Source organism: Drosophila novamexicana, unplaced genomic scaffold, assembly GCF_003285875.2.
Source record: "Drosophila novamexicana strain 15010-1031.04,08,12 unplaced genomic scaffold, DnovRS2.1 tig00000108-arrow-pilon, whole genome shotgun sequence".
NCBI lineage: Eukaryota > Metazoa > Arthropoda > Insecta > Diptera > Drosophilidae > Drosophila > Drosophila novamexicana.
This window is the reverse complement of record NW_020824772.1, coordinates 1062403-1088054: the sequence shown is the minus strand read 5'-3', so window position 1 is coordinate 1088054 and position 25652 is coordinate 1062403. Positions and strand designations below refer to the sequence as shown.

Below are 25652 nucleotides of genomic sequence, written 5' to 3'. Positions count from 1 at the left end.
ATGGACTGGACTGAGCCTTATTTAAACCGAGTTATTGCATGAATTTCGATATTTTTGGATATTTGTTAAATTTATGCATTTATTAAAATATTTTTTTTTTCTGCTACTCGAGAAATGTTGCAGTATATGCGGCATGCAATTAATTAATTTACTTTTTTACATTTTTTTTTGCGGGAGTTGCATATTTATTTATTGCATTTATAACTAACTAATTAAGATATGAATATATAACTCGAGCTTATCACAGCAGCTTTGGCGTTATTCATAACTCAATTACGTCATGGGATTGATAGTAAATAATCCTAATTAGAAATGATTATCAACGCGTGCTCACTGCACATTGGGGAGGGGTTGAGGGCTGCAGCGGAGCTTAGTCGCATCATGTTGGGGGGCGGCAACAGCTGGTGCCAGTTATAGATTACATTTTAATTAACCAACTTGTTGTTGGATTTTGTTCCTATTCATTGCCATGGTTAAGCACATTATGAACCGACACAGTTCCACCCATAAATAATCGAAATAATCGAATGATAAAAACGAAAAGCATAAATAACGAAATTAAAAGCAAATACATTCATATATTTTAATACATATATGTCAAATTTGTTGCCTACAACTTGAAAGGGGTCGTTCAATTGGGAATCGATTCTCATTACTTTCAACTGCGGGGGAGCAGGGGAGGAGCGTTGACTATTGTTTTGAGTGAGCAGCAGGGCGACAAGTGCAGCGGGGCTGCGGGGGCGTATCAAACACAACTAAATACTATATTTTATTTTACGCATATATATTTTATATTTCAATCGATTTGCCTTGGCCTTTTAACTACAACCTACTCATACAAAAAAATTCGAAATCGCCAGGAGCAACAATATATATAACGATGACAGCCTGTGTGTGTTTGTGTGTTTTTGCTCTGACTTGGTAACACTTTTGTGCCCGGGGGCACATAGGTCAATGGAAATGTTGTTTAAATGAGAATTGACTGTGGTTTATACTGGCTAATAGATATCAAAAGTTAGTTTTTTTTGTTCGTTTTAAATAAAGGCAAAAATCTGTCAATGCACGCAAAGCCAAATGGTTTATTTGTAAATTTATATGAATTATTTTAAATGCTCACGAAAAAGAAAATATGAAACTTAAAATTTCAAACGGAAACAAAAAGCTGAAATCAAATTTGAGCAGCTGCAATACAAAATTAACAAATTTTATTTAAGGCTTCGAGTTTCGAATAAAACCTTCAAAATATCAAAATGATTTTTGAGTTGAGCTTAGTCTGTGTGTATTTTGGTTTGTATGAAAGTTTTGGTTTTGAAAATATTGGCATTTGTTTATGTTTATGTTGATATTCAAAGGATACCAAATTGGATGGCATGAGTGAATGGCTTTATTGCATTTTTTCTGAAGAACTGACTTAATTTTTGTTGTTTTGTTGGTGTTTAACGTGTCTTTGTTTGTTGATGTTGTTGCTATTGTTATTTAACTTGAACACGCAACATATGAAACATATTGGTAAAAAATTTGCATATGAACAAAATGTTTAAGTTGAAAAAAGGAATGTATGTAACGCATGTTGTTTGTACTTAGTAGTTGAATTATTTGTGATTGTAACTGTTATTGTTCTTGTTTCAAAAAACGGGTGCAACGAAGAATGTTTTTTAAAAAAGTGTGCTTGAATTAAATGTAACAAAAATGTATATGCCGCTTTTAATTTGGGTTTTTAATGAATTTTGTTTAAAAGTTTTACAACTTTCGAGTTTTTCATTTAGTTAAGAACATGATACATTTTTTAAAATTTAATAACTATTTGTACACTTCTTCCATCCTTCTTTTATTATATAAACAAAATAGCAAACAAAATTCATTATGAGACATTTTCATACTGAAGTTAAAGCAAATTTTGTTTTGTTTCTTGTTAAAATTTTAGAAAATTTCCAAAACATTTTAAAAACAAGTGGCAAGCTACAAAGGGAAAAATTGAACTAAAAATAATTATATATTTAAATATTGTATTAATTTTTAATTATATATAGTAATATGTATATATACGAGTATGTAGGCAGTTTTTGTTGTTACTGTTTGATATTTATAAAAGTTGAGCAAATGCCAAAAATTATGCACAAAGCCAAGACGAGCTCGGAGCGCGCCTGTTTTAGTTTTTGTTTTATTATTTAGTTTTCAACATAAATAAAAAGTTGAACAGTAAAAATTTGGTACTTAAAAATTAACCTGCAACGGGGTGTGTTAGTTACAGGGGACGACACAACACGCGCAAAACGTCAAAAATTTCATTAGAGGAAAACAAAATTTAAAAAATGAAAAACCATTTTAAATAATTACAAAAATCTACCTGTCGGGTGAAAACAAACATTATCCGTGTGCCTAGAAGTTTGTTTCTTACATCTTTTCATTTATTTTGTTTTATTCTCTTCATTTATTTCTAATCAGTTTGCTTAGCTTGTGGTCTGTTATTTATTAATTGATTACGTTCATGCTTAAACATGTGCACATACTTTGATAGTAAACACCGCCATTTCCGTTTCCGTTGCCATTGCCATTGCCGGCGTAGCCGTAGCCCGTATCAACGATATCGAATGGCGACTCATTTCCGGCGGCTGCCGATGCACCCGCTGCCATGTGGCGCTGATGGAAGCCGCTTATATTGAACGGATAGCTGAGCACGCCGTGCAGCGAGTTGGACACTGAGCCCGGATAATTATAGCTGCTCGCCGAGCCGCCCGTCTCTATTAATGGCGTATCAATAAGCGCCAAATTATCATCGAAGATTCTCTGATGCAATTTCTCGTCCATGCCCAATATTCTTACTGGAATTTTAAGTAGCAAGAAGAGAGATGGTAGAATGGTTGTTGTAGTTGTACAGAAGCTGTTACTTATGTTGTTGTTGTTGATGTTTTAGATTCGAGTAGCTGTTGTTGTTATTATTATTATTATTGTTGTAGTCGTTGCTACACGGAACTGGATGGGAGCTCAGCAACATTTGGCCATCCAATCAATTTGCAATTTAATCAGTTTTGTATATTTTTTTTTTATTTTTCTTGGCGTAACTTTTTAGTTTTGTAATTTAAGAGAAAATTAGAAATATATATGTGTGTGTGTGTGCCCATTGAATAGTTTGGGCAAATACTTTTTTAGTCTTTTCTAAAAACTCAAATAAGAATAATTAAACAGAATGACAAGTTTAAATTTTAGAAAAACAAGAATACTTTTAATTTACATAGACAGTTTGGAAAATTTGTGCTTTCTAAAAGTGCTGCGAATAAAATATTTAAGTGTGTTTGTATGTGGATAAAATATTTCTTAATCAATTAATCATATACATTTATACATTTTAGTTATGTGCAGCTAAGATGGAGAAACTTTTGAATGTAAGCAGGACATTGGCATAAGGATATGCAACAATGACATCAGCCGAAAGCTTTAGCAGCGGGAGTAAAGTTGCAGAAGCATGGTTTAAAGTTGTAGCGTTTAAGATATTACACACATATTGCAAATATTGAAACTTAAAGCTTAAAAGTGCTTGCAGCAGCCTTTCAGCAAGCTTTTATGGTGATAAATTGAAACAACAAGCTGCTGTATTAAGAAATATGCAGAAATAACAACAAAATAATAAGGCAGTTATGAAACTCACAGCAAGGTAAATTAAGTAGGTAGAACATTTCACAAGGAGTTCATGTGCCCAAATTAATCTAATACGTAAGCCAACTTTAAGCAAGTGTCATTGATGTCATGACGACAAAGCTTAGCCGATTTTCAGTTCGATTAAGCCAATTGCTTATTGTGTGGCTCGCCACGCATCAATTGCCATGGCAGGGTTGCCGTTTCCGCTATCAATGTCAATAGCAGGGCGGCAGAAGCACAAACCAAATGCTAAAAGAGACGTGCTGTGCGAGTGTGTTTGTGTGTGGGTGTATGTGCGTATGTTTGTGTCTAACTTTGTGTATCTTTCAAATGTCATGCGCTGTTAGAGCGAGCAAATGGTAAACGATTCAATGGAGAAGCTTTGCAACCACAGCAGCATTTGCTTATCTCGCCCAGCACACGCCAAAGTGCGCTACATTTGAGGCGCCTGCCTGGCTTTGGCAATGCTCAAAGGATGCGAAACACTCCGCGCTTAAGCTCTAGCAGCAGGGGCAGGAGCAGGAGCAAGAGCTGGAGCAGCAGGCAGACGGTCATTGCGGGCGCTAAATGGCACGGATTTGCCATGAAGACTGCCGTGCGTTTGCCAAGCTGCCTGCTGCCTGCTGTCTACAAAATGTATTTATGTTTGTCGCTTATTTTGTCGAGCAAATATTTGCACAACAAACTGCTGGGGAGCAACAGAATTGGCGGAATTCGAAGCGGAATCGCAATCGCAATCCTAACTGTCTGTAAAGCAGTGGAGGAGTGAGTGCCTGTGGATTGGCGGGGAGGGGCTGGGGCTGTATCAGCTGGAAATGAGATTAGCACTGTTTGTTAAGTGTTATCGCCCATGTAAGCAGTTTTCGATGAGTGGATCTGTCGCGTTCAGCGTCATTCAACTGTTGCGTATACGCAATGTAGTCAGGCTCCTCTACTTGCGTTTTCAGTTGGCACATGACGAAGCCTATTGCACGTTAAGGATTACACAAAATGAGGCTAAATATGTTTATTTAAAAATTGATACATTTGGCTTGATTTATGCAGAAATGTGAATTAAAGACCAACAGCAACACACACATGCACACATTTTGTACAAGCTCATAAGCAACTGAAATAAATTTGAAAATGCGTTATAACTTCAAAAGTGCGCTAGCACAGTGCGTGCCTATATGCGCAAGCGTGTGTGTAAGTTTATAGCTGGAATCGGCGGTTTTCATGTCCTAATTTGAATCTGTGTGCACACGCACACAGACAATAGCAGGCCAAGCATTCGGTGCATGCGGCATGAAGGACGCTGCAACAAAGCGGATTTTGCAACATTATGAAAATATTTATGGCACGCAAACAATACGCCACACCAACTAGCTGTCCAAGTACTTAACTCAGTCAGTGTCTGTGGGCTCAATTTGTTTGTTGGCGCATTGCTCACAAATCGCTTTAATGGTTTTCATCTGTGCCTAATTAAATTTTAAAATTGTGCGCATAGCATTTTGTTGTAATCATTAAAAAAAATTGATATGTTGAAAAATCTAATCAATGGACAAACAAATTTAACATCTAAATTGACAGCGTTTGGCCCGGAATCAGTTACCATTTTAACTGACATTAATTACCAGTTTTGGTTATAAAACTGATGTTGTTGCTTTTGCTGTGCTTCAACAGCGCGTGATTACAATTTGTTATTGTTGTTGCTGTAGCTCTTATGTGAATCAACTGAAAATAATACAAGTGCATTTACATTTTTGTGAGTCGTTGCATGTGACATGAATAAATATTTGCTAATATTTGCGCACATTCCCAACAGCGCGTAAGCGTGTGTGTTTGTGTGTGTCCCACAGCTAAATTGGAAAATGAAGTCACACTGAGCACAATAAAAGCAGATTTAAATTTATAACCCCTGTCAGCAGATGGCCAACGAATGCCGCAGCGCATGCAGAAACAAAAGGATCAGCATCGATGCTGATGATGATGACGATGATGATTATAATGATGTGGATCATAATGAAGATGATGGACGACCAATGACAATGGCTAGTGAATTTTGTGGCAATAAATACGAGCGAAGTGCACAAATTGCGTAGCAATCAAAACGCCAAGCATTCAGTGCGAGGGGCAATCGATCGATTAACATAATGCGCATGCAGCAATAGTGTGTGTGTGTGTGGAAGATAGATGGATAGAGTGAGGGGGAAAGAGAGAGAAAGAGCGGGAGCTAAGATAAAGCCGCATATTGAGCTGACTGTGGAGTGAGTATGTGTCATTTTGTATGTGTGTGTGTGTGTGTGTGTGTGGTTGAGTGCTGTAAATAAGCAGCAACTGAATATAATACACATAATGGATGCCAATACAAACCAACGTACACCGTAAAGGGGCGTAGTGGGGGTGTACTTCACATACTTAGTTAAGTTTTTGGTATAGATTTGGGAGGGGAAGGGTGCTTACGAGTTCAACGGGTACTTGGCGCCAGGGCACAAAGCTAACAAACAAAATGCTTATTTATGGCACTTCAGTGCATTCTAAATGAACGTGTGTGCGTGTGTGTGAGCATGCAAGTGTGCGTGTGAGTGCATTACTTTAACTGCAAGTGATTGCAGTGGCAGATAGCCATAACTGTACTCCAATAGCTATGGCAAATGCCAATAACAAGACAGCTAGCGGCAAACAAACGGCCGGGCGCACAAAGCTGCCAACGGACATGGGCAACTGCGAAGCACAGGATGCAGGATACCGATACTCTGGCCGCTATTTGCCGCTTCGTTTGTTTGCCCGCCGCTTGTTTGTCTAATATAGTATTAGTACTTGATGCCACAAAAGGATGCGAGTGTGCAGAGCGCAGGAGATAGATAGCTAGATGAAGCGAGGCGCTGTGAGTTACTGTCATCGAGTGCCTCTGGTGCAGTGGCTCAGCGGCTCAGTGGTTCAGTGGTGCAATGTGTGCTTCAATTGTCGAATGTGCTTTTACATTATCCTATCCTTACCCTTACACTCTCTACTTCAAAGTCAGAGAACCGCAAAGTCCAAGTGGTCTAATATATTACCTGAACTTGCATATAGTACTACTCATAAGTATTTTAATAGATAAAACGCTTCGAAAAACTAAAGTGTCTTCAAAATAAATAATTAGATTTGTTTATGCTTCTCCAGGTTTCATTCGAGAGCAATAATGTTTAACTGTTTACTTAGAAATAGCAGCCGTTGTTTACAGTAAACATTTTCTGAAAATTATAACTTAATTAAAACTTAAAAGCTTAAAATATTTTATATATGTAACTAAATAAACTGATAGCACATATAAAAGTAAAATGTTTAATCATTTAAAAGAAATAAAAATAGTGCTACAATAAAATGATTGCAAAGGATTGTGCACATTATTATTATAAAAACCTTTTCAGTTTTAACAATTCTTATTATTAAACACCTAAATATGACAAAGTAGTACAACTTTAAAAAATTAAATGTTTCTAATTATTTATTCGCCCTATAAATAGATTTTGCTTTAAGATTGAAGTGCATTATTGAAGAGTTGGACACCAAAAGAGGAGAAAGAGAGCCCCATCAATTGAAGCTCATTTAATTGGAAGCTTAATTTAAGTGAATTTCATTCATTCAATAATGTCAATTATTTATTTACTTACCTCTCTCTTCCATGGTGCCCGCGGAGTGGGTGCGGTGGGTTATATCGCTACCGGCGACTAAATCGCCAAGATGTGCAGTATTGTGGGTGTTGGTGCCAGTGCTAAATGAAGTTGCAAGTATTACGAAATTAAGTGCAAATTACAAATAGATGAAATTGTTGGGTGTGCGTGTGTGTGTGGAGCGAAGTAAGCTAATTAGCTTTGGTCCGCATAGCAAGTGCATGTGCGTGTGCATGTGCATGTGCATGTGCATGTGCATGTGCATGTGCATTTGCATGTGCATCTCAAGTGCCTGATTGTTGCTTAGTTGTGCTGCATAAGGACATTTTGTAAGGGACATAGCTGCTGTTAATTCATATAGAAAATGATCTCATACTGACACAAATCGGCTTAAAGCTTTACAAGCCAGAGTCGGTTGACTTTGCACATCCGCTGCTGCCAAACGGCAATTGACAAAGCTGCAGGCATTATAAATTAATTTTTGGCCAGCCGCAAGGGATGGCCGGACTAACTCACAAATACCATCTCCGAAAGCTGTTTATACTCAGTGCAGAAGGCATCGTTTGAATATTTATTAAGATGGCATGCATTAGGAGTCGATTAAGTATTTAAATGCCCAACCGGTGCCCAGGGTGCAGGCGGGAAGAGCTCGAACCGGCCAGGTCTATATTTATTTGTTTGTTGCCCATTGTTGTTGTTGTTGTTTTTGTTGATGTTGTTGGACTTATTCATTAGTCGACTACTGTTGGTTGTTAACCGGAAATTGTGGTATACCCAAGTGAGTCAATTATTTTAAAAGCTTTGCTGCATAAAGTTTTTAGCTGCAGCCGTTGCTGTGGTTAAAAGAGTTTTGGCTGAGTTAATGAAAGGATTGCCTTGCTAGACGTGGAATGTGCTACACCAAGGGTTGGTGGTGGTGGGGTAAAGCGATCCCCCATTCAGGCAGTCATATGTGAAACTTTTTGCAAAGTTGCCGGCTTAAAGATGCCGACTTGAGCTCGGCCAGGCCGAATCATAAACGCTGCTGCATACTTAGGCGAACTCGAAGAGGATCCAATGGATCCAATGGTTCCCACGGTGGTCGACGGCTCCATGCCATGGGCATAGTAGGTGTGCGTGTGTGGCCGCGTGTGCGTGTGCTGATGCGGCCCAGGACCAGCATCAACTACCACCACAACATCGTCCACAACACTGCGCTCCATCTCATCCAATGGCTGCTTCTTGTGGCCATGTCGTGTAGTGGTGGGCACTTCGACGACCACGTCGTCGTCCTCCGAGGTATGCGGACTGTGCGAGGCCAGCACCAACGGATTGTTAATGCCCCACGAGGGTGGGTGCAGATAATGCGGATAGTTGGAATAAATTTCAGCGCGTATGCGATCATCATAGTCATCATCATCCGAATCCTCATCATCTTCCGCCAGATCCTCTTCTCCCTCCTCGGCCAACTGACTCTCCTGGCCCATTCTGTGCCCGTTGTTTGGCTCGTCATGGTACTGGTACTCGATGTTGTTCGACAAGAGCTCGGTACCATTAAGGGCGTGGCCGATGCGTGGTCCGTGCTTTTGTTTCTGTTTGCGCGTCGGCTTCGTTTTCGGCTTTGGTTTCAGCTTTGGCAAACCGTTGGGGAAAAATATTATTCTATCTGAAAAGAGCCAAAGTGCGGGGAAGAGCGGCGTGGGGGTCGGGCGCAGGCATGCGTGAGGTGCAAAAACAGTTTAGTGCAAAAAAGGTGCAAATTCGCATCAGGTGTGGGTAGTGTGCGTAGTGGTGTGAGTAGCGTGGGTGTTGTGAGTGGTGCGGGTACGCTTATTTAATTAGTGCTATTAGTGCCTAGGGTGCATTTAATGCAAGGGTGCGGGGTTGCGGAGGTGCTGTTGCTGGTGCGGATGCAGGTGCTGGCGAGGTGTGGATGTGACCCAAAAGCGCCAGCTGAACGTGTACACGAATTAGCCCAAATTGAGTTGAACTCGAGCTTAAATTTGATATTGAGGTAACGTTTTAGTTTGGGTTGGTCGAAATAGTATATATGATTTTTTTTTGGTTCAGCGAATAAAAGCATTGACTAAGCTGAGAGTCTACCGAGTAGAGAAAGGTTTCTGGAACCTAAGCAAGTAGCCCTGCTAAACCTGCCCTAAACTGTTTAAATAAATATTAAGATTTGTATACCATAAAGACAGAGGCGGGAGTTAGTAAGTACAGCAGCGATTACGTTTAAAATAATAATAAGTTTTACAGTTACCAGCATTTGATAGCATTAGTTGATAGTTCTAAGGGGTGTTTTATTTTTGTATTGTGGTGCAATCAATCAATCAATCAATATTAATATCAATATAAGTCTATATAAAGCACAGTAACAGAACCAGTTAGCGAGTGACATATCAAGTTCAATTGGCTGGCAGTTAGGTGGGGGTATTTGGGTAACGCTTACTGCTATGTATTATATAATACTTAGTTCGATATTACGATGCTTTGATAGTTAAATATTGTGAGCGAAGAGAGCAATTTGTATGTATACATGTATATTTATAGAGAGAGATAGAGAGAGAGAGAGAGAGATAGGAGAGAGCGAGGGAGATAGAGCAGTGACAGTAAACACGGCAGCTTAGGCTTACATATATATAGTATGCACGTATACGTGATTTTTACGATATTACTGAGCATTGCTAATACGTATAGTATAACCATATATTTATGTACTGATATAGGCATATTGCTAAAAAGTTGTTTACTGATCGCAAATCACGCAATGTGGGTATCATTTTTTTTTTACTAATTTATTTATAATTTTTGATTGTTTTGGTTTGATGCAAAAGCGTGCGATTTTAGTTTCAGGTAATTTTTTCATTGGTTTTTATATTACTAAAATTATTAGGCTAGTTTCAGTTTTGAGCGGTTCACAAGGTACCAAAAAGAAAACAATAAGAGTACGAAATGGAAATCTAAATTGAAATTAAAAGTAGACGGAACTTAAGAGTAATTCATTTGTGTTGAAAAGAACTTAAAACATATCATTAGATAGGTACTCATTATGGTTTTGCTTTTTTCTTTTTTTTTTTTAAACCATTTATATAAGAAAGTTTTAATGTTTTGAAGAGATTAAATCAAAACGTTTTTTCTCGCATGTCGACGAATGTTTCAGCACTTAACGCGTTTTTGAGGATTTGTGTTATTGTTGTAGCTGTTGTTGTACTTGTTCTTGTTGTTGTTGTTTTAGTATCAGCTGTTGCCTGAAAACTTACCCACACACGGATTGTGATTAACAATATTAAAAATACGATCACAGCGCTTTTTCATATGATTATTTGGGCAAATACAGCCGAACATGGGCGATAGGCGTAGATTAGTCCAGGCATCATGACAGGCATCCCTAAAAAATAAAATGAAAAGTTTCGCATTTAGTAAAGTTGTTTGGTTAATAACCGCAACAGTAGCAGCAAAAACAACAGCAACAGCAGCAGCAGCAGCAGCTAGCTCAACCCGCAACCACCACAGCTAAGCTAATTGAATTCATATTAAGCCCTACCGCCGACCCTCTGGAAAAAGAGAGCTCTGCGAATTAAACCCCCAAACTCGACCAAAGACTCGACTTCCGCTCGGCGCAGCAAACTTTAAAATTGGCAATTGCATCAAAAATGCATACATACGGCAGTTCAATTAATATTTTATCGGATGGTTGCCAGAAGTTGGCGGTTGACGGGGGTGGATTGGGGCTGTGCGTGTTGAAAGTTTAGATGACGGCAGTGAAACCTACAGCGAGGCCAAAGACCGCGTCGAGACCGCCGCAAAAAGTCATTTCGAGTTATTAAAACATTCAGAACGTTTGTATTCGAGGGTATTGCGCCAGGCGCCATAAGGAAGTGGCGTCAGCAAGGATATGTGAAGGCTGCAGGAAGCAGCAAGAACTCAGCCAGCAGGAAATTTCATTTTGCTGCTGTTACTTGAAGTTGGGCGCCAAGGCTTTCTCTCCTCCTCTTTCGCACACTCTTTCTCTCGTGCTCTTTGTATACGTATGTCGAATATCGAAATTAAATGTTGCTTCTCCTGTTGCCGTTGCAAAGTTTTTGTGGCAACAAGCTAGGATACTCAAGTCGAGTGGCATCAACAGCAACAAAATCAATTTTCTCATTAAGCCAAACAATTTAATTGAATGATTTTTTTTCTTCACCAAGTTTACAGACTGCGATGGTGCACTTTTTGTGCTGTTGTTCTAATTAGCATTCGCTTCCCAATTTCCACCAATTTGCTAGCTCAACAAATGCAAGCGGCAAATCAGCTGCTGTATAGCGAATATGGAGCGACGCTATTGCTTAATATGCAAACTGAATAATCAATAATTATAATTGATACGATGGACTTTGCTGTATAGACTACAGTATTGCTGTATTGGCTGGAGTCCGGCTCTCTTCTCTTTCCGTTTCATTCTCTGCTTTAGGTATTCTTGTTAACCTTCTTATCTGTACTTAACAGAGATTCCCATTTTCATTAGTGCTATCCACTCACCTGTTTTCCATTTTGCACTTATTGTCGCGCACTTTGCAGTGCGTCTTGAAATCCTCAAAGAGCTTTAGGCATTTGCGTTCCTGCTGGCACACGGACAGCGCATGATTGCACGTGGGAAGAGCATCAATCGGATAGGGATCCTTTTCGGCTGTGGAAAGGATTAACGAAAGCAGCGAAACGGAAATTTGTATTAGTATAGGTGAATCAATTAAATACGGGTAAACTTAACAGTGTAGCCTTTCGGAAGTGCTCATGGTCTGCGGAAAAACCACAACGCTTCAATATCTGGTGGCACTTACCTTTCTTGAGCACAAATCCGCAAGGATGATCGAATAGAAAATCCCGAAAATGATTGCAATCGGGATCCATGCCAGGCTCCTTGCACAGGCAGGTGGGACGAAAGAATTGAAACGCCTGCAACGTGCGAAGTGCCGCTTGGCATTTAGTTACCGTGACCGTGCTGCAGGACACTGCAAGGACAATAAAAGAAACAAGCTAGTTAAATAACAGTCAAGCGTAGTAGTGCGAGTAAGAGAGACAGTTATGTTTAATGATCTATAAATGGCAGCAGCGCTTAAGCTTTGACATTTCGCTGAACGTGTCCATGTCCGTATTGTCCTGTCCAATTTGGAATCGCTGCTCACATCGATTATCCAAGTTGTAGCCAGTTGACAGTTGTTATAAATGGCAGGCAAGCGAGCAAACAAGCGGCAGCCCAAACGGACAACTACAAACCAAACACATGTCATAATACCCAACGACAATAACAACAATAAACAACAACAACAACAACAACAACTAGAACTGTGGCAGCAACAATATGAATAATTGAGTCCCCAACAAAATAGTCGATTTAAGCGGCCAATGAAGCGAGCAGCCAGCGTGTGCCCGTTGTGAGAGAGATCCGATAATATTTTATAACATAATAAATTATGTTTCATATATGACAGCTTATTCGAGCATATGACAACTACTGCTATGCACTCACTCACACACACTCACTCATTCGCACTCATTGAATGAGTGGGGCAGTGTGGGTGTCGAAACAAACAAAAGGCCAACAAACATCTGTTGGCCATCCATTGTCCCTTTGACCATAAAACATAAGCCCTACTAATAAACTCGACTACGACTACACTTCAGACACACACACGCAGCACACACACTCACATACACCGACACGACTGTGGCTGCCCATAAGCCGTAAAATCGCCAAAAAGCAAAGCAAACCAACTGCCGCAACGTCCGAACAATGGCCAATGGTCAGCATATGAGCTGGACGGCCCATTGCTCATGTCACTCATACGACCCGTTGGCCGCTCCCGAACCCGGACATGATTATTTGCTACTCGAACATAAAGTTGCCTGCCTGGCCCCATGCCCACTGGCAATTTGTAAGGGGAGCGGTGCTCTCTACGAACTACGCAACAAGTGACATTTTTCGCAGGCATTCATCATATTTATGACATGGCCAACACTTGAACTACCGCAATTGTTGTTGTTGGCCAACACACTGCAGTGTGTGCTACAGCCTCAATTAGAAGCCATTCGCAGCTTGCACAGCAAGTAAGAGGGGTATATTTTCCGACTTGACTAAACGAACTGCAGTTTTTAAGCTCTTGTTTTTGTGACCACCTTTGATTCCGTGCATGTGTGTGAGTCGCTATAAAAGCAGGAAAGTGGTTTTTATGCCTCGACGCCATCATCAACTGACGCCATTTGCAGTAACTGTTAACCTCGCATTATTTTTTTCGCCCTTTTACCGTTAACGCTAAGTCCTCAATTCGTTTTTATACGAAACGCGTTTCCGGTTGTTGAGTTGGTCGCTGAATTGGTTCAATGATTTCTTTGTTGTTGCCAATATGGCGAAAAGGCGAATATGTGTGTGTGGGTGTGTGTCGACCTTTTGGCTCGATTTTATTTGATTTTAGCTTGTTGTTTGTTTGCCTTCGCTATACACACAAAATATACTTTTTTCGGCATTTTATTGCTGGATGTTATTGCCATAAATTTGTGCACTAGATGAAATTTATGTGGCATTTATTTAGTTTGCCATCAAACGAAAATCTGATCACGTTATGCGGCCCCCAATGAGAGCTCCACTTTGTATGCATGCAATTAATTAAATTAAGTAAACTTTTGTCTTTGCGTTGGCGCCGCCTTTGTATGTAACATTTTTTACAATATTGTTTGAGCGGCATATGAGACGCCATACAATCCATGTCCTTTTGTCATATTAAACAGGCGTGCCTTGAGTAAAAGCGAGTGTATATCGTGTGTGTGGGTGTGGGTGGTTGTTTGCCTTGTTTGCAGTTGGCTGCTTGCTGATTTCATTGAACTATCGGCGACTGCACAAAGTGAACGCAAAAATGCGAACACAACCCACACAAACGCACACACACAAAGAGGCACACACACACACATACACACGCGCAAGCAGCTGCAGCTCGAGCCGTGCCACATGAGAAGAACGTCAAAAAGTATGCAACGACTGCAGCAGCTGGAAGCAGGACCCGCACGGCAACGCGCCGTTGCTTGTCAAAATATTTATTGCCGGCAGAGAGATAGAGAAATGAGCCAGCGACAGGGGGGAGACATCGAGACTGAGCGCCTGCTTTTAAAGGCTTCAATGCGGTCATGTCGCCGCATAAAGGCGGTAAGAGAAAAAGCAACAGAAACGCTGCATAAAATGCAATTATCATAAATATTCAGGCCGGCTCGGAGCGTGTTGGCTTAAAGTGTTTTCGGGCTGCTTTCACGTGTGCAATATATGTACATATTTTGAGGACATTTAAAGGACAATACGACAGCCATTAAACTTCCCCTACCCCACCTTCCAAGCAAAATCCTGCCCAGCAACAACCAAAAAAGTAATTTCAGTTTTTAAATGAAAAAGTTGAAAGTGCGTATTACGTTTGTTTTGCTGGCGCCAAACGCCATTTTGTTGGCTCCAAGCACATACACACAAACACACACACACGTGTCTAGAGAGCAAAAGCTCGTATGAGACATTTGCAATAAAAACAAATGCCAAATGAAATTTGTTTGCTTCTTGTTTCGACTAAGAATTAGACATTGTACAGCGATTGCAATCGTAATTTTTTATTATCATGTATTCACGACCGAATTGCAATTGGCTATTGGCATTTGACATTTGGGATCACGAATGCAGCTACTCGATGATGCCAAGTGTGCGCGCCTTGCTCTGGAAGTCGGTGCGCTGCACATAGGCGCCGCTCATTGTGCGACGACCCGTGTAGGCGTGGCGGCCATGAAGCACGCGCCAATTGTCAAAGATTACAATGCTGCCAGGCACCAGCTTGAGCTGCCACTGTTGCTCCTCGTCGCGCACCAGCTGCAGTAGCTGGCGAAGACTGGCATAGAAGTTGGCCATCTCACTTTGGGGCAGCGTGTTGAAAACAGCACGATCGTATACATTAAGGCGTAGCTGGAGCAGCGCGCCGGTAAGCGGATCAATGCGTATGATGGGCGCTGTGTGGCAATGGTGTTCGTCCTGCTCGATGTACTCAGCTGGCACTGGCACGCGACACAGAAGCTCGTAGGCATCGGGAAAGCGGCGACACAGCTCGTGCACCACGTGCAGCCCATCGACAAAAAAGTTCTCGCCACCTGTGCCGTCAGCGGAATGCTCGATGCAGTGCAGGGCCTGCAGCCCAGCCGCATCGCAGAAGTATGTGTTGTCCGTGTGTGAGCCCAAATATAGTTGTGTGTATGCCGTATCCGCATGGTCCCGCTTATCACTGAAGGTCCACATCTCGCCAAAGAAGGTCTTCATCAGTGGAAAGCAACGGCGAAGCGCGAGCTCAGTCATTGTGGGCGTGGCCGCCACGTCATCTATAAAGACAATGCCATAGCGCACCAGAGCGGCTATCAGCTGCTTGACCTGCTCATCGCTGGCCACCAGCGCGGGCAGCGTGAAGCGCAGATGCCGCTCGTTCTGTAGCACGACGCTGCGGTTCCAGGGCGTCAGCGCCGTTGACTTTGTACGCCGGCTTATCAGCTGTTCCAGCTGCGAGTCATAGATGAATGCCCAGTCGTAAGTCGAACAATGCCCATCGCTCCCTTATTGGGGTGTAGACAAGCATAAGCAGGGCATCTGACTGGCTCCACAAATACTTACATTCCACCACGAGCTGCTCCGGCGTCTGCCAGTTGTGCTTCATCACGTGCACATCAACAGGCAGATCCACAAGATCATAACGTCGCTGATTCGTCTCTGTGTTGAGACACTCCCCGCAACGACAGTGATCCCGTAGCCAGAACTCATCAACCTCCAGGCTTTTGCCTGTCTTGGAATGCGTTAACTGCAACATCCAAACACTTGTGCTCAGAGACACTCGACTGATCCGTAGCGAAGTGTGTTGATCAACTGACAGCGCAACAGATAAGTGCTTGCCCACCGAATCGTATGTTCTTATCAATGAGAAATGTTGCGAGCGGCCTACACTTAAAAAAAGGCAGTACTAAGTATTTTGTTGTGGAAAGAAAGCCATAGTTTAAAGTGGTTACATATCAAATCTTACAACAATGTACAAGGGTTACTAAAGATCAAGCTAAAAATATTCTCGCTAAGCCCACTCTTACTATGAACTTACTTACTATGAACAGAGTATTGCCTAGTCATTTTCACTGACTGGAAGATTCTTACTTGTTTCTACAAATAGAATAGCAAATCTCTATCTAAACTCCCCGTCGAAGTAGCAGTAGAAATATATGCTATGACCCCAAGCTACGTTTTCAAGTTTCACTCATTCCACTGTGCTGAAGCAGTTCAGAACTTAGATTTATTTGAGATAATTTCAGATACTTTTACAAATTTGAAGGTAAGTAATATGTAAAACTCTAAAAGTTAACTCATTATGAATTTTTTGCTACAGCAGGAATAACAACATGAAAGCCGCAATCACATCATGGGCCGATGAGGTGGAAGCAGACTATGTGGACGGACTTCCGCCATCCAAGGAGTATGTGGATGGAGACTACAAGCACGTTACCGAGTACAAATTCAACGATGAGGGCAAGAAGATCAAAGTGGTGCGCAGCTTCAAGATCGAAAAGAAGATCGTCTCGAGGGCAGTCGCCAAGCGCCGCAATTGGGTTAAGTTTGGAGACTCGAAACTGGACAAGCCGGGGCCCAATTCGTATACCACAAAGGTTGCCGATGAGATACTTATGAACTACATGGGCTCCAAGGACTTTGAGCACGCACAAGACCCACTGGATGCCGGCAAGCCTATGGCCAAGTGCCGCATATGCAATGGAGAGCATTGGTCAGTCAAATGTCCCTACAAGGGTACCTCCATGGACATGGAAAGCAAGGCAATTGCGGCGGCCACTGCTGCTGTGGGCGAAACCAACAAGACGGGCAAGTATGTTCCACCATTCCTGAAGGACGGTGCCAAAGGGCGCGAACGCGACGATTCATCTGCCGTCCGCATTTCCAATTTATCCGAGTCGATGACAGAGGATGATCTCGAGGAGTTGGTCAAAAAGATTGGCCCATACACCAAGATGTATCTGGCGCGTGAAAAGAACTCTGGCTTGTGCAAAGGATTCGCCTATGTCCACTTCAAATATCGTAAGGACGCAGCCGAGGCAATCGAAATACTCAACGGTCATGGTTACGATCATCTGATCCTGAGCGTAGAATGGTCCAAGCCGCAGAACTAGGCACAACTAATCTGATGCTCTGCCGCAGATTCAGCTGTAAGTGCAAAGTTGAGAAGGAATTGAGGCAAACTTGAAACAAACTAAAAAGTTCCAGTAAATCCGTTAATGCGACGTTTTAAATGCGAATTTTGTACACATGACAGCACAAAGAAATTCCCACACACAAACACGGACACACACATACAACCGAATAGAAAGCCACTTAAATAAAAGATAGATGAGTAGAAAAAGCTGGCGAAACACCACTAGACATTGGCTGACTGGGACATTAATAATTAAATTAAAGAAAAGAAAAGTCTAATGCACGGGCTCACAAGCCAGCTAAAAACTCCGCCCCTCAAGCCCCAAAACACGCCCCCTAACCCCAAAAGTCATGTGACCTTTGGACAGGTCTGGCCTCATGATGTTCGCGTTGGAGTAGTGCACGGCAAACTGAACTTAAATACACTTTTAAATGGCTTGGCGTTTGGCTTCGGAGTGGGGGCTGTGGAGGCGGATCAAAGCGAAGCCCACATACATAAGAAATGTATACCTGCAGCTCTGAGCTTTGTTCTTGTATGTGTGTATATGTGTGTAGTGGTGCAGGGGATGGCGACGAAAGCAAATTCTCAAACAAATTACTGAATAATTTATAAATTAACTTTTTCTTCGGCTCGCTCGTTCATTCGCCTTTGTGCGCGACAACAATGAAGCAGGCATTCCGGGAGTTTGGGGCAAGCTGGCGCTGGGCATCTGCTGGCCGTTTGTTTGCTTTTTGCACCTCCCACTTTGGTCTACCTAAATGTGTGTGTATGTGTGTGTACAAGTGTATTCATAGTGGTGCGACTGGCACGCACATTCACCCGCTGAGCAGCAACCACAATAGCAGTTGGCTGGGCGACTGGCGAGTGGGTCAGTTCTCAGGGGCATTTGAATATTCAAATGGTAATTCGTGGCACTCGCTTTTTCTGCTGTCGCTGTTGCTGTTATGTTGCGCTTTAAGCATATGACCGTTATTTACTGTTTTATTGCACGCGGGCGCACACAAAAATTGCTAAAATAATTACACAGTTGTCGGCACAGCAGACGGTCTGAGAGGGGCGGGCGCTGGAGGCAGGCAACAACCACGAAAAGCAACCAAATAAAATTAATCCTCAAATGGCCCCATACCCGCAACGAAGCAAAAATGCTCGAGGGCTGCCCATCCAAAACGCTCCACCTGAAAAACCACAATTTATGCGCACGTATTTGGCCTGCAGACCAATACAACTATTGCTAAAAAGTTGGCTAACGAAAAAAATAAATAAACAGGGATTTAGCCATTAATTTGCCAAGATCTCGAGCTTACCTGGTATGGGTCCGCAGACGCGGGGAATAATTTCCAAAATGGCCGAGCATGAGGGATCCTCAAAGCATAATTGACGCGCCAAAATGCAATTCAAAATCGCGATGGCGCCTTTAATGGTCGAACCTAAAAATGAAATTAAGTATGATTAAAAAATTTAGCAGATACTATAGATTTATTTGTGAATATTTATTAAGTTTTTATGTGCTGACAAAATACCATTGACGTGTTACTAAATTCATTTATTCATTTGTATACATGTTTCAAATGTCAATCTGTAAAACCAAATTAGCTTAACAATAATTCTACAAGGGACACAAACGCTATAATGGAATTGGATCCGGAGCTTGTGAAGGAGTTCGCATGTCTTCAGGTCTCCACACGTGAGATAAGCGCCGAGGAGCTGGCCAATTTCGATGAGAATGCGCCGCTTGGGCCACGTAGCCAGGTTAAGCATCCATCATATAAACATGTGCCCCAATTCTTTTATGTGCCACCGCCGCCGGATGATAAGTTGCGATATCTGTTGCGCAGGGAGGCGCACTCGCTGTTCCTGCAGCAGCAATCCGAGGAGCTGCTGGACAACGACGAGCTGAACGAGTTGTGGAGCAAGCTGGAGCAGCATGTCACCGAGACGACCGCCAAGAAGCAGCAGCTGATCAACTACGATGACTACTGCAAGTTGCAGTCTGCGATTGGCAAGAAGTGCCGCAGGTATCTCACGGCTCGGCTCTTTGCCCATTTGCTCAGTGATTCGCCTTACCTCGGCAGCGTGGAGATTATCTCCATTTTTAATTTTACCATGCGCAAGGTGTTTCTAACTCAGTGTCGCATCGGACTCTCCTTTTACGATGAGGTCGGACAGGGCTATTTACGTGAGTTCGACATGGAGAACTACATTCTGGATATAATTCCAACGCTGAAGCAGATACGTGACAAAATGCAGCCCGCCTTTGAGAAGTTCTACGTGTGCACCGTGGTTAGGAGGTTTTACTTTTTTCTCGATCATTTGCGCACGGGTCGTATACGCATTACCGATATGCTCGCTTCGGGTCTGATCAACGAGCTAATGGAACTGCGCGACGAGCCAAGCCCAACGGCATCGTCTCAGCCTTCACAGTCTAACTGTTTTTCCATGCCCGCCGTGCTGGCGGTCTATGGCAGCTATCTGAACCTGGACTTGGATCATAATGGCTTACTAAGCAAACAGGAATTGGCTGGATATGGCTCGGGCACGCTCACTTCAATATTTCTGGATCGCGTATTTGAGGAGTGCCACACTTACGATGGTGAAATGGACTACAAAACATTTTTGGACTTCGTTTTGGCACTGGAGAATCGACAGGTGTGAGTTTAAGCACACTAAGTGCTTTTAAACGTATGTTTAGCTTCCCTCGAAGCTCGAAGCAGAGCGGTCTAGGAAAATTTGCATTTGCTTTCAATTTGATTTTCCTAATCTTAGAAGCTTATTACACTGATTCACCGAGTTGTGCCTCAACATGGAAAAGTTTCTCGCTAATAGATACCACGTTCTCTGCCGACACAGACTTCTTCGGCAATGCACTATCTCTTCCGAATGCTGGACGTGCAGCACACTGGCTACCTGACGATGCAGACACTGCACTACTTCTTCAAGGGTATAGAGGAGCAGTTGGTGGTGCTAAATGCTGAGCCAATCAGGTTTGAGGACTTCAACAATGAGATATTCGACATGGTGAAGCCCAAGGATCCATGCAAGATAACACTGCAGGATCTGCACAATTGGTAGGCTGTGTATTATCTTGCTTTTATTTGTATAACCGGTTACGTTCAACGCATGCCTTTTCTGTGCAGCGGCCAGGCTGAGACTGTGGTGTCCATATTAATTGAATTTCATAAATTCTGGGCTTACGAGAACCGCGACGACAATCCGCAACATGTTTAATGGGCACATGCCACATAACGACGGCGGCAGCCCAAGTAAATGCGCCAACAACATTAAGCGAAATTTAATTAAAATCCAGTGCAGACAAACAACGACAGCATACCCCCTCCCACATAAGGGGCGTCCCCCCTTATTGTCAGACCCTGCCTTTGACTACCAAATGCCCGTTCAGACTACCTAAAATTAATGTGCAACTTGTCCGATTTGCGACTGTGTTTCTGAGTAGTACTGTAAAATATTGCTTTGTGGAAAGTTTGTGAAAGTGTCAGTGTTGTGTAATTATCTGAAGGACCTGGCTACATTATAACACTCAAAAAACTCAAGCCTGCAGCCATTGTCAACACGCAAATGAACCCGTTGTGTTTAGTTCCTGTGAGAGTTAAATTCAAATATTAGATAGCCTAAACCAACACCGAAACAATCAATTTTTACATATACATACATATATATATACCTCTTTCAGCTTCAAATACAAATTGTTTGTGTATTGATTTTTAGCTGTATCAGCTAATGCATCGGGCTTATTAAATTGGCAGCACCCGTAAATATTTATTTAATTTGGTTGGCTTTAAAGTTGATATTTGTTGCATCTGCCGTAATCTATGTTAGTGTTGCAAGTGAGTGGCAACATGCGGTTGCTGCTACCACCACTGGGATTATAATAATTTTATGGCTCTTGCCTGCTTGTAAGAGCGGGAATAATATAGAGTCTCTTTCTCTCTAGCCGGCGACGGTTTATAAAACATTCATTTCAATTTCATTTCATTACGTAGAAATAAACCAAGTCATTCAGCCAAACAGGCAGGCTTGCAGCCTGGCAGACTGGCAGCCCGGCAGAGAGTCAGACAGTTGGATAAAAAGTCAGTGTGGGGCACAGTTGGTGCTTCGGTCGCTCGGCTGCTGTCCATCTCCATAGGATGTGCGACCAGTGACCAGCAGCTCTTTACTCGCCAGTTCCCATCCGGCGGATGCTCAGTAAAAGTTGTAGCTTCTTCTGCTGCCCCTGCTACCCTTGCTGCTGCCGGGCGCTCATTAACGAAATGACCGTTTGCATATTGCAAGCAGCTCCGGCAGTTTGGGCAACAGAAATAGTGGTTGGCGTTGGAGGAGGAAGGAGGCAAGTAAGAGAAACGCCTTCAAAAATTCAGGAATTGCATGCAACGGCAACAGAAGTTACCCCATTTGCAGGAAGTGGCCTACTGCCAGCGGTAACTGTAACAACAATGGCTGCTAACTGTAGCAGTGGCAGTTGCACTTGCAGTAGCAGCAACAGTGGCAAATGCCGCACAGTCAAAAGTTTTGTGGCAGTCGCGGCACTCGAATTGTTTGCGGAAATACAAATAAATAAAATGCCGAACGAAAATTGCTGCAACTAGCAACTGGCAACTTGCAACTGGCAGCTTGCAACTTGCAACTTGCAGGTCGGGGGCAATGTTAACCAGTTGCCACGTGTGCGGGTGGCCTCTTGCCTCGCTGTGGTATGCAAAGTGTTTTATGGTTATTGGTCGCTTAGTAAGTAGTTCTGCATAGCCGTGCATCTGGCTTGCCCGGACCCAGCCTGGCCCGTTGACAGCCTAGAAATTATCAACGCCAGCTGACCAGCAAACACACAAATAGTCGCCGACGGCCCGATTACCGTGCCCCATGCGACCCATTCGAAATCACTTAAAAACACAAATCAAGCAAAAGTTGAAAACACACAATAACAATTGTTTCGGGACACACCATAAATTTGCATGCCAACTGCGCGGGGCCGTCTGTGGGGGCGGCGACGAGACACTCGCTGCCGGCTACATAGAGAAAAAAAAGAAGAAATAGGCACATAAATATACAAGGCCCTCGCCTCCACTCCGCTTCCAAAGCAGCGACCTGAGGACCAGCGACCAGCAACCAGCAACCAGAACAATTCGTTTCTGTCACAATCAGATTCGGATTGGGCACAAAAATTTCGAGTTCGTATTTCGTTTTTCGCGTTTCACATTCGCGTTTCGCGTTCGCATGTTGCCGCCATGTTTCATGAATTATTTTCCCAGCCAAAAACTTTTCCAAACTTTTCACTGCAAAAAAGACCGCGAGAGAGAGAGAGAGATCGATAGAGAGAAAGAGAGAGAGAGGGAGAGAGGGAGAGAGGGGAGAGCCAAGCGAAACAAAAGAAAATGATGGCAAACGCAAGACATTCAGTGCCGGCTGTGGTTCGACCTGGGTCTGTGGCCGCTTTGCTGCGCTTCTTTGCCTTGGTGCCTTGGCCGCGCGCAAGGCGCATATTTCGATTACCATTTTGCCTGCTACCGTTACTCGATCGAACTGGAGGAGCTGAAAGGCAGCGCCAATGTTTCACATTTTCTGCAACTTAGCTCCTGCTGCTGCTTAAATTTCAATTGTGTGCCATGGGCGGCCGCTCGACTGGAGAGCACTCTGGTGCAGGCTTTAATAAATTATGGCCACATGGCCACCATTGGGGGCGAGGTGGGCGGGCGCAGTGGGCTTGTGTTACAGCCTTGTGCCTTACCGTGCACTGGCCAGTGCCATTCACGTCACTTGGAAAAAGTTAATACAACAAATGCGCTTCTCAACAACAACAACAACAACAACAACAACAACAGCAACGACAACAACAATAACACTCAACGGGGCCAATAACAACAGCAGCAGCAGCAGCAACAACAACGTAATACAACAATGCTGTAAAACGACCGCATTACGAGCTCGCGAATTGTTGGCGCTTCACACTGCCCGCAAGCTAAAAGAGTCCGGCACAGAGTTGGGGCTGCCAACCGCTGGCAATGGCAACAGCAACATCAGCAACAACGACAACAACAGCAGCAACAGCAACAAAAACATGGCCAAGAAATGGCAGCTTTACAACTTCCGCCAAGCGACTGCGGCTAGTAGACATGGACAAGAACACGGATGTTGAGGAGGTTATGGTGGAGAGGGAGGAGCAGGGGCAGCACTAGCTGGTAACTGTGAAATGTACGCTATAGTATTCCGCTTGCTTTTTTTGTTTGGGTGGTGAGCGGTGGAGTCATCTCATGTCATTCGGGATTATTTTGTGGGTTAAAAACTAATTTGCGGTCATGAAGTGGATTTGGTTGTTCGTGTGCGTCCTTTTCGCTGTTGCCTGCTGCCTGCTAGCTGTTGGCTGCTGGCTGCTGTTGACATTGCGCCCGGTCCATAAATATGCAACAAAACTGGCAACTAGCTAGCTCTGCCTCATGTTTGTCCGGCCGCTGACAATTGGCCACATTGGCAAGTACTTCATTAGCATACCAAAGCCGGTAGGATTTAAGGTATTTGTTTCGCACACACACACATTTTCAATTTGAAACTTATATTCTGATTCAAGTTCAACACAGGAAAACGCAATTAATATTTACCCAGTTCCACAGTTAAGCGGTAGCTGACCGGTTGAAAGTTGGTGACCAAATTGTTGCATTTGATTTAATTTATCGGCCAACATCTCGTGCTGGCACTTAAATTTAAATAGTAAGACTATAAAATGCCAACAGTGGCAATAACATTCGACTCCTCCCATCGACAAATACAGCAATAACAACGTAAAATTGTCGCCATGGGCATTTTTAATGTAGGATCCCTTGAATCAAGTGTTGAAGTTGCCATCGCACTTGGCACAAATCTGTTTTTTTCTGTGGAAGGCAGGGAGAGACGAGGACGAGGGTTGCTGTGCTGTGGATTATGGTCAATTAAGTGAAAATGGCAATATTGTTATTGTCGTCACGACTGAGGAAGCTGTTCTTGTTATGATTGTCCCTGTTATTGTGCTCCCTAATGTTATTGGTTTCAATGCATGCTACTTACAATTCTGAGAATTAGAAATTGTACGATTTTATTATTCCAGTAAATTGGCCCTAAAACAAACTATGAAACCTGAAGTCTCTTGTCTTTTAACTTTTATTACTTACAATTTACTCGATTGAAACTCGGCAAAGTCCACATTTCTTTGACTTAATGCCGTCTCGTTTTTATCGAGAAACTCTCAATAAGACCCACTTGAATGCCTTCAAAGAGTTCCATGATATCCGAGAAATCAACATCCAATAATTCTTGAATCTTCGAAACTATGTCAGCTATTTAAGTATGCCATCTTAAGTTTATGTTAAGTTTAAGAAAATGTTTAATTATATATCTTTTTCTATATTAAATTTGATACAAAATAAAACTCCTTAAAACAGATTCCATATATTTTTACTTATTCTTAATAATGTTTATTGTACAAACCTGGCGACACCTAACTTGATTCTAAGCGCAATATAAGACACTCTTGAGTTCTGATTGGCACTTGTTTAACTATAACTATATACAAACAAGTAAGAGGTTCTAGTCGGGAGCTCCCGAAAATGCATATATATATTATATTTTAGAAGCTATATGGCAAGTTTGGTGACTCCAGCTCCTATTATTTACCAAAATTACCCAAAAAACAGGATATCGATATAGATTTTTATCGATTGCTTGGAAACGGAGGAAGTTTTCGATTATCGGAAACAAACTCGATCTGCGCGAGAACTAGGAGCACCTACATATAAAATTTCAAGTGTCTAGCTCTTATAGGTTCTGAGATCCTTGCATTCATCCATACGGACAGACGGACGGACATGTCTAGATCGACTTGGCTATTGGTGCTGATCAAGACTATATATACTTTATGGGGTCGGAGATGCTTCTTTCTGCCTGTTACATACATTTGGATTTTGCACAAATACAATATACCCTTAAACCCATTTTTGGTGGGTTCAGGGTATCAAAATTCAATAAAGGTGAACACATTAAAAATGGTTAGGCATGAATGTTGTTTGCGGCAATTATCGAAAGCAAAACACAATAAACACATCAATAAACAGAGTTCACAATGATTTGATTACATTATTATAAAACAATTTGCATTCGATAAAGGCCAAAGACAGCAGCAGACAAAGTC

At 42.4% G+C, this 25652-nt stretch overlaps 4 protein-coding genes across 7 annotated transcripts in view; 2 read left to right on the top strand and 2 right to left on the bottom strand.

Annotated features, from left to right (window-relative positions):
- Nucleotides 1-18931, bottom strand: part of LOC115771655 — a gene marked incomplete at its 5' end in the record, with an annotated part of 30866 nt that extends 11935 nt beyond the window's left edge. Inside the window, 6 exons of the mRNA XM_030717460.1 lie at nt 7272-7372; nt 8304-8916; nt 10514-10641; nt 11775-11922; nt 12074-12244; nt 18793-18931. Coding sequence (XP_030573320.1) covers nt 7272-7372; nt 8304-8916; nt 10514-10641; nt 11775-11922; nt 12074-12244; nt 18793-18931 — 1300 coding nt within the window. The remainder of the gene's footprint in view (nt 1-7271; nt 7373-8303; nt 8917-10513; nt 10642-11774; nt 11923-12073; nt 12245-18792) is intronic.
- LOC115757748 (trimethyllysine dioxygenase, mitochondrial) lies at nt 14884-18857 on the bottom strand. Its single transcript, XM_030698144.1, has 3 exons — nt 18793-18857; nt 15916-16236; nt 14884-15857 (listed from the first exon to the last, which is right to left on the bottom strand). Exons 2-3 carry the CDS (start codon nt 16106-16108, stop codon nt 14947-14949), a joined length of 1104 nt encoding a protein of 367 aa, XP_030554004.1. The 5' UTR covers nt 16109-16236; nt 18793-18857; the 3' UTR covers nt 14884-14946.
- On the top strand, nt 16532-17698 carry LOC115757747 (eukaryotic translation initiation factor 3 subunit G-2). Of its 2 annotated transcripts, none has more exons than XM_030698141.1 (2): nt 16532-16618; nt 16673-17697. In XM_030698141.1, exon 2 carries the CDS (start codon nt 16686-16688, stop codon nt 17463-17465), a length of 780 nt encoding a protein of 259 aa, XP_030554001.1. In that variant the 5' UTR covers nt 16532-16618; nt 16673-16685; the 3' UTR covers nt 17466-17697. The 2 variants fall into 2 exon arrangements, with proteins under 2 accessions (XP_030554001.1, XP_030554003.1); XM_030698143.1 differs by having other exon boundaries at nt 16533-16618; nt 16676-17698.
- A 105-nt stretch (nt 18932-19036) lies between the features above and the next one.
- On the top strand, nt 19037-21125 carry LOC115757746 (serine/threonine-protein phosphatase 2A regulatory subunit B'' subunit gamma-like). 3 transcript variants are annotated; one of them, XM_030698138.1, is made up of 3 exons: nt 19039-20134; nt 20336-20553; nt 20623-21125. In XM_030698138.1, exons 1-3 carry the CDS (start codon nt 19118-19120, stop codon nt 20711-20713), a joined length of 1326 nt encoding a protein of 441 aa, XP_030553998.1. In that variant the 5' UTR covers nt 19039-19117; the 3' UTR covers nt 20714-21125. The 3 variants fall into 3 exon arrangements, with proteins under 3 accessions (XP_030553999.1, XP_030554000.1, XP_030553998.1); XM_030698139.1 differs by lacking the exon at nt 20623-21125 and having other exon boundaries at nt 19037-20136; nt 20336-20482; XM_030698140.1 differs by lacking the exons at nt 20336-20553; nt 20623-21125 and adding an exon at nt 20252-20323 and having other exon boundaries at nt 19037-20167.
- Nucleotides 21126-25652: the final 4527 nt, after the last annotated feature.

What these genes read in the sequence shown, in the direction of transcription:
- LOC115757748 (XM_030698144.1), bottom strand. Translation starts at nt 16,108, where the DNA reads ATGTTGCAGTTAACGCATTCCAAGACAGGCAAAAGCCTGGAGGTTGAT. An exon ending in GGAGCAGCTCGTGGTGGAAT is followed by an intron (nt 15,858 to 15,915) that starts GTAAGTATTTGT and finishes CACCCCAATAAG; the next exon opens with GGAGCGATGGGCATTGTTCG.
- LOC115757747 (XM_030698143.1), top strand. Translation starts at nt 16,686, where the DNA reads ATGAAAGCCGCAATCACATCATGGGCCGATGAGGTGGAAGCAGACTAT.
- LOC115757746 (XM_030698138.1), top strand. Translation starts at nt 19,118, where the DNA reads ATGGAATTGGATCCGGAGCTTGTGAAGGAGTTCGCATGTCTTCAGGTC. An exon ending in TGGCACTGGAGAATCGACAG is followed by an intron (nt 20,135 to 20,335) that starts GTGTGAGTTTAA and finishes CTGCCGACACAG; the next exon opens with ACTTCTTCGGCAATGCACTA. An exon ending in CTGCAGGATCTGCACAATTG is followed by an intron (nt 20,554 to 20,622) that starts GTAGGCTGTGTA and finishes TTTTCTGTGCAG; the next exon opens with CGGCCAGGCTGAGACTGTGG.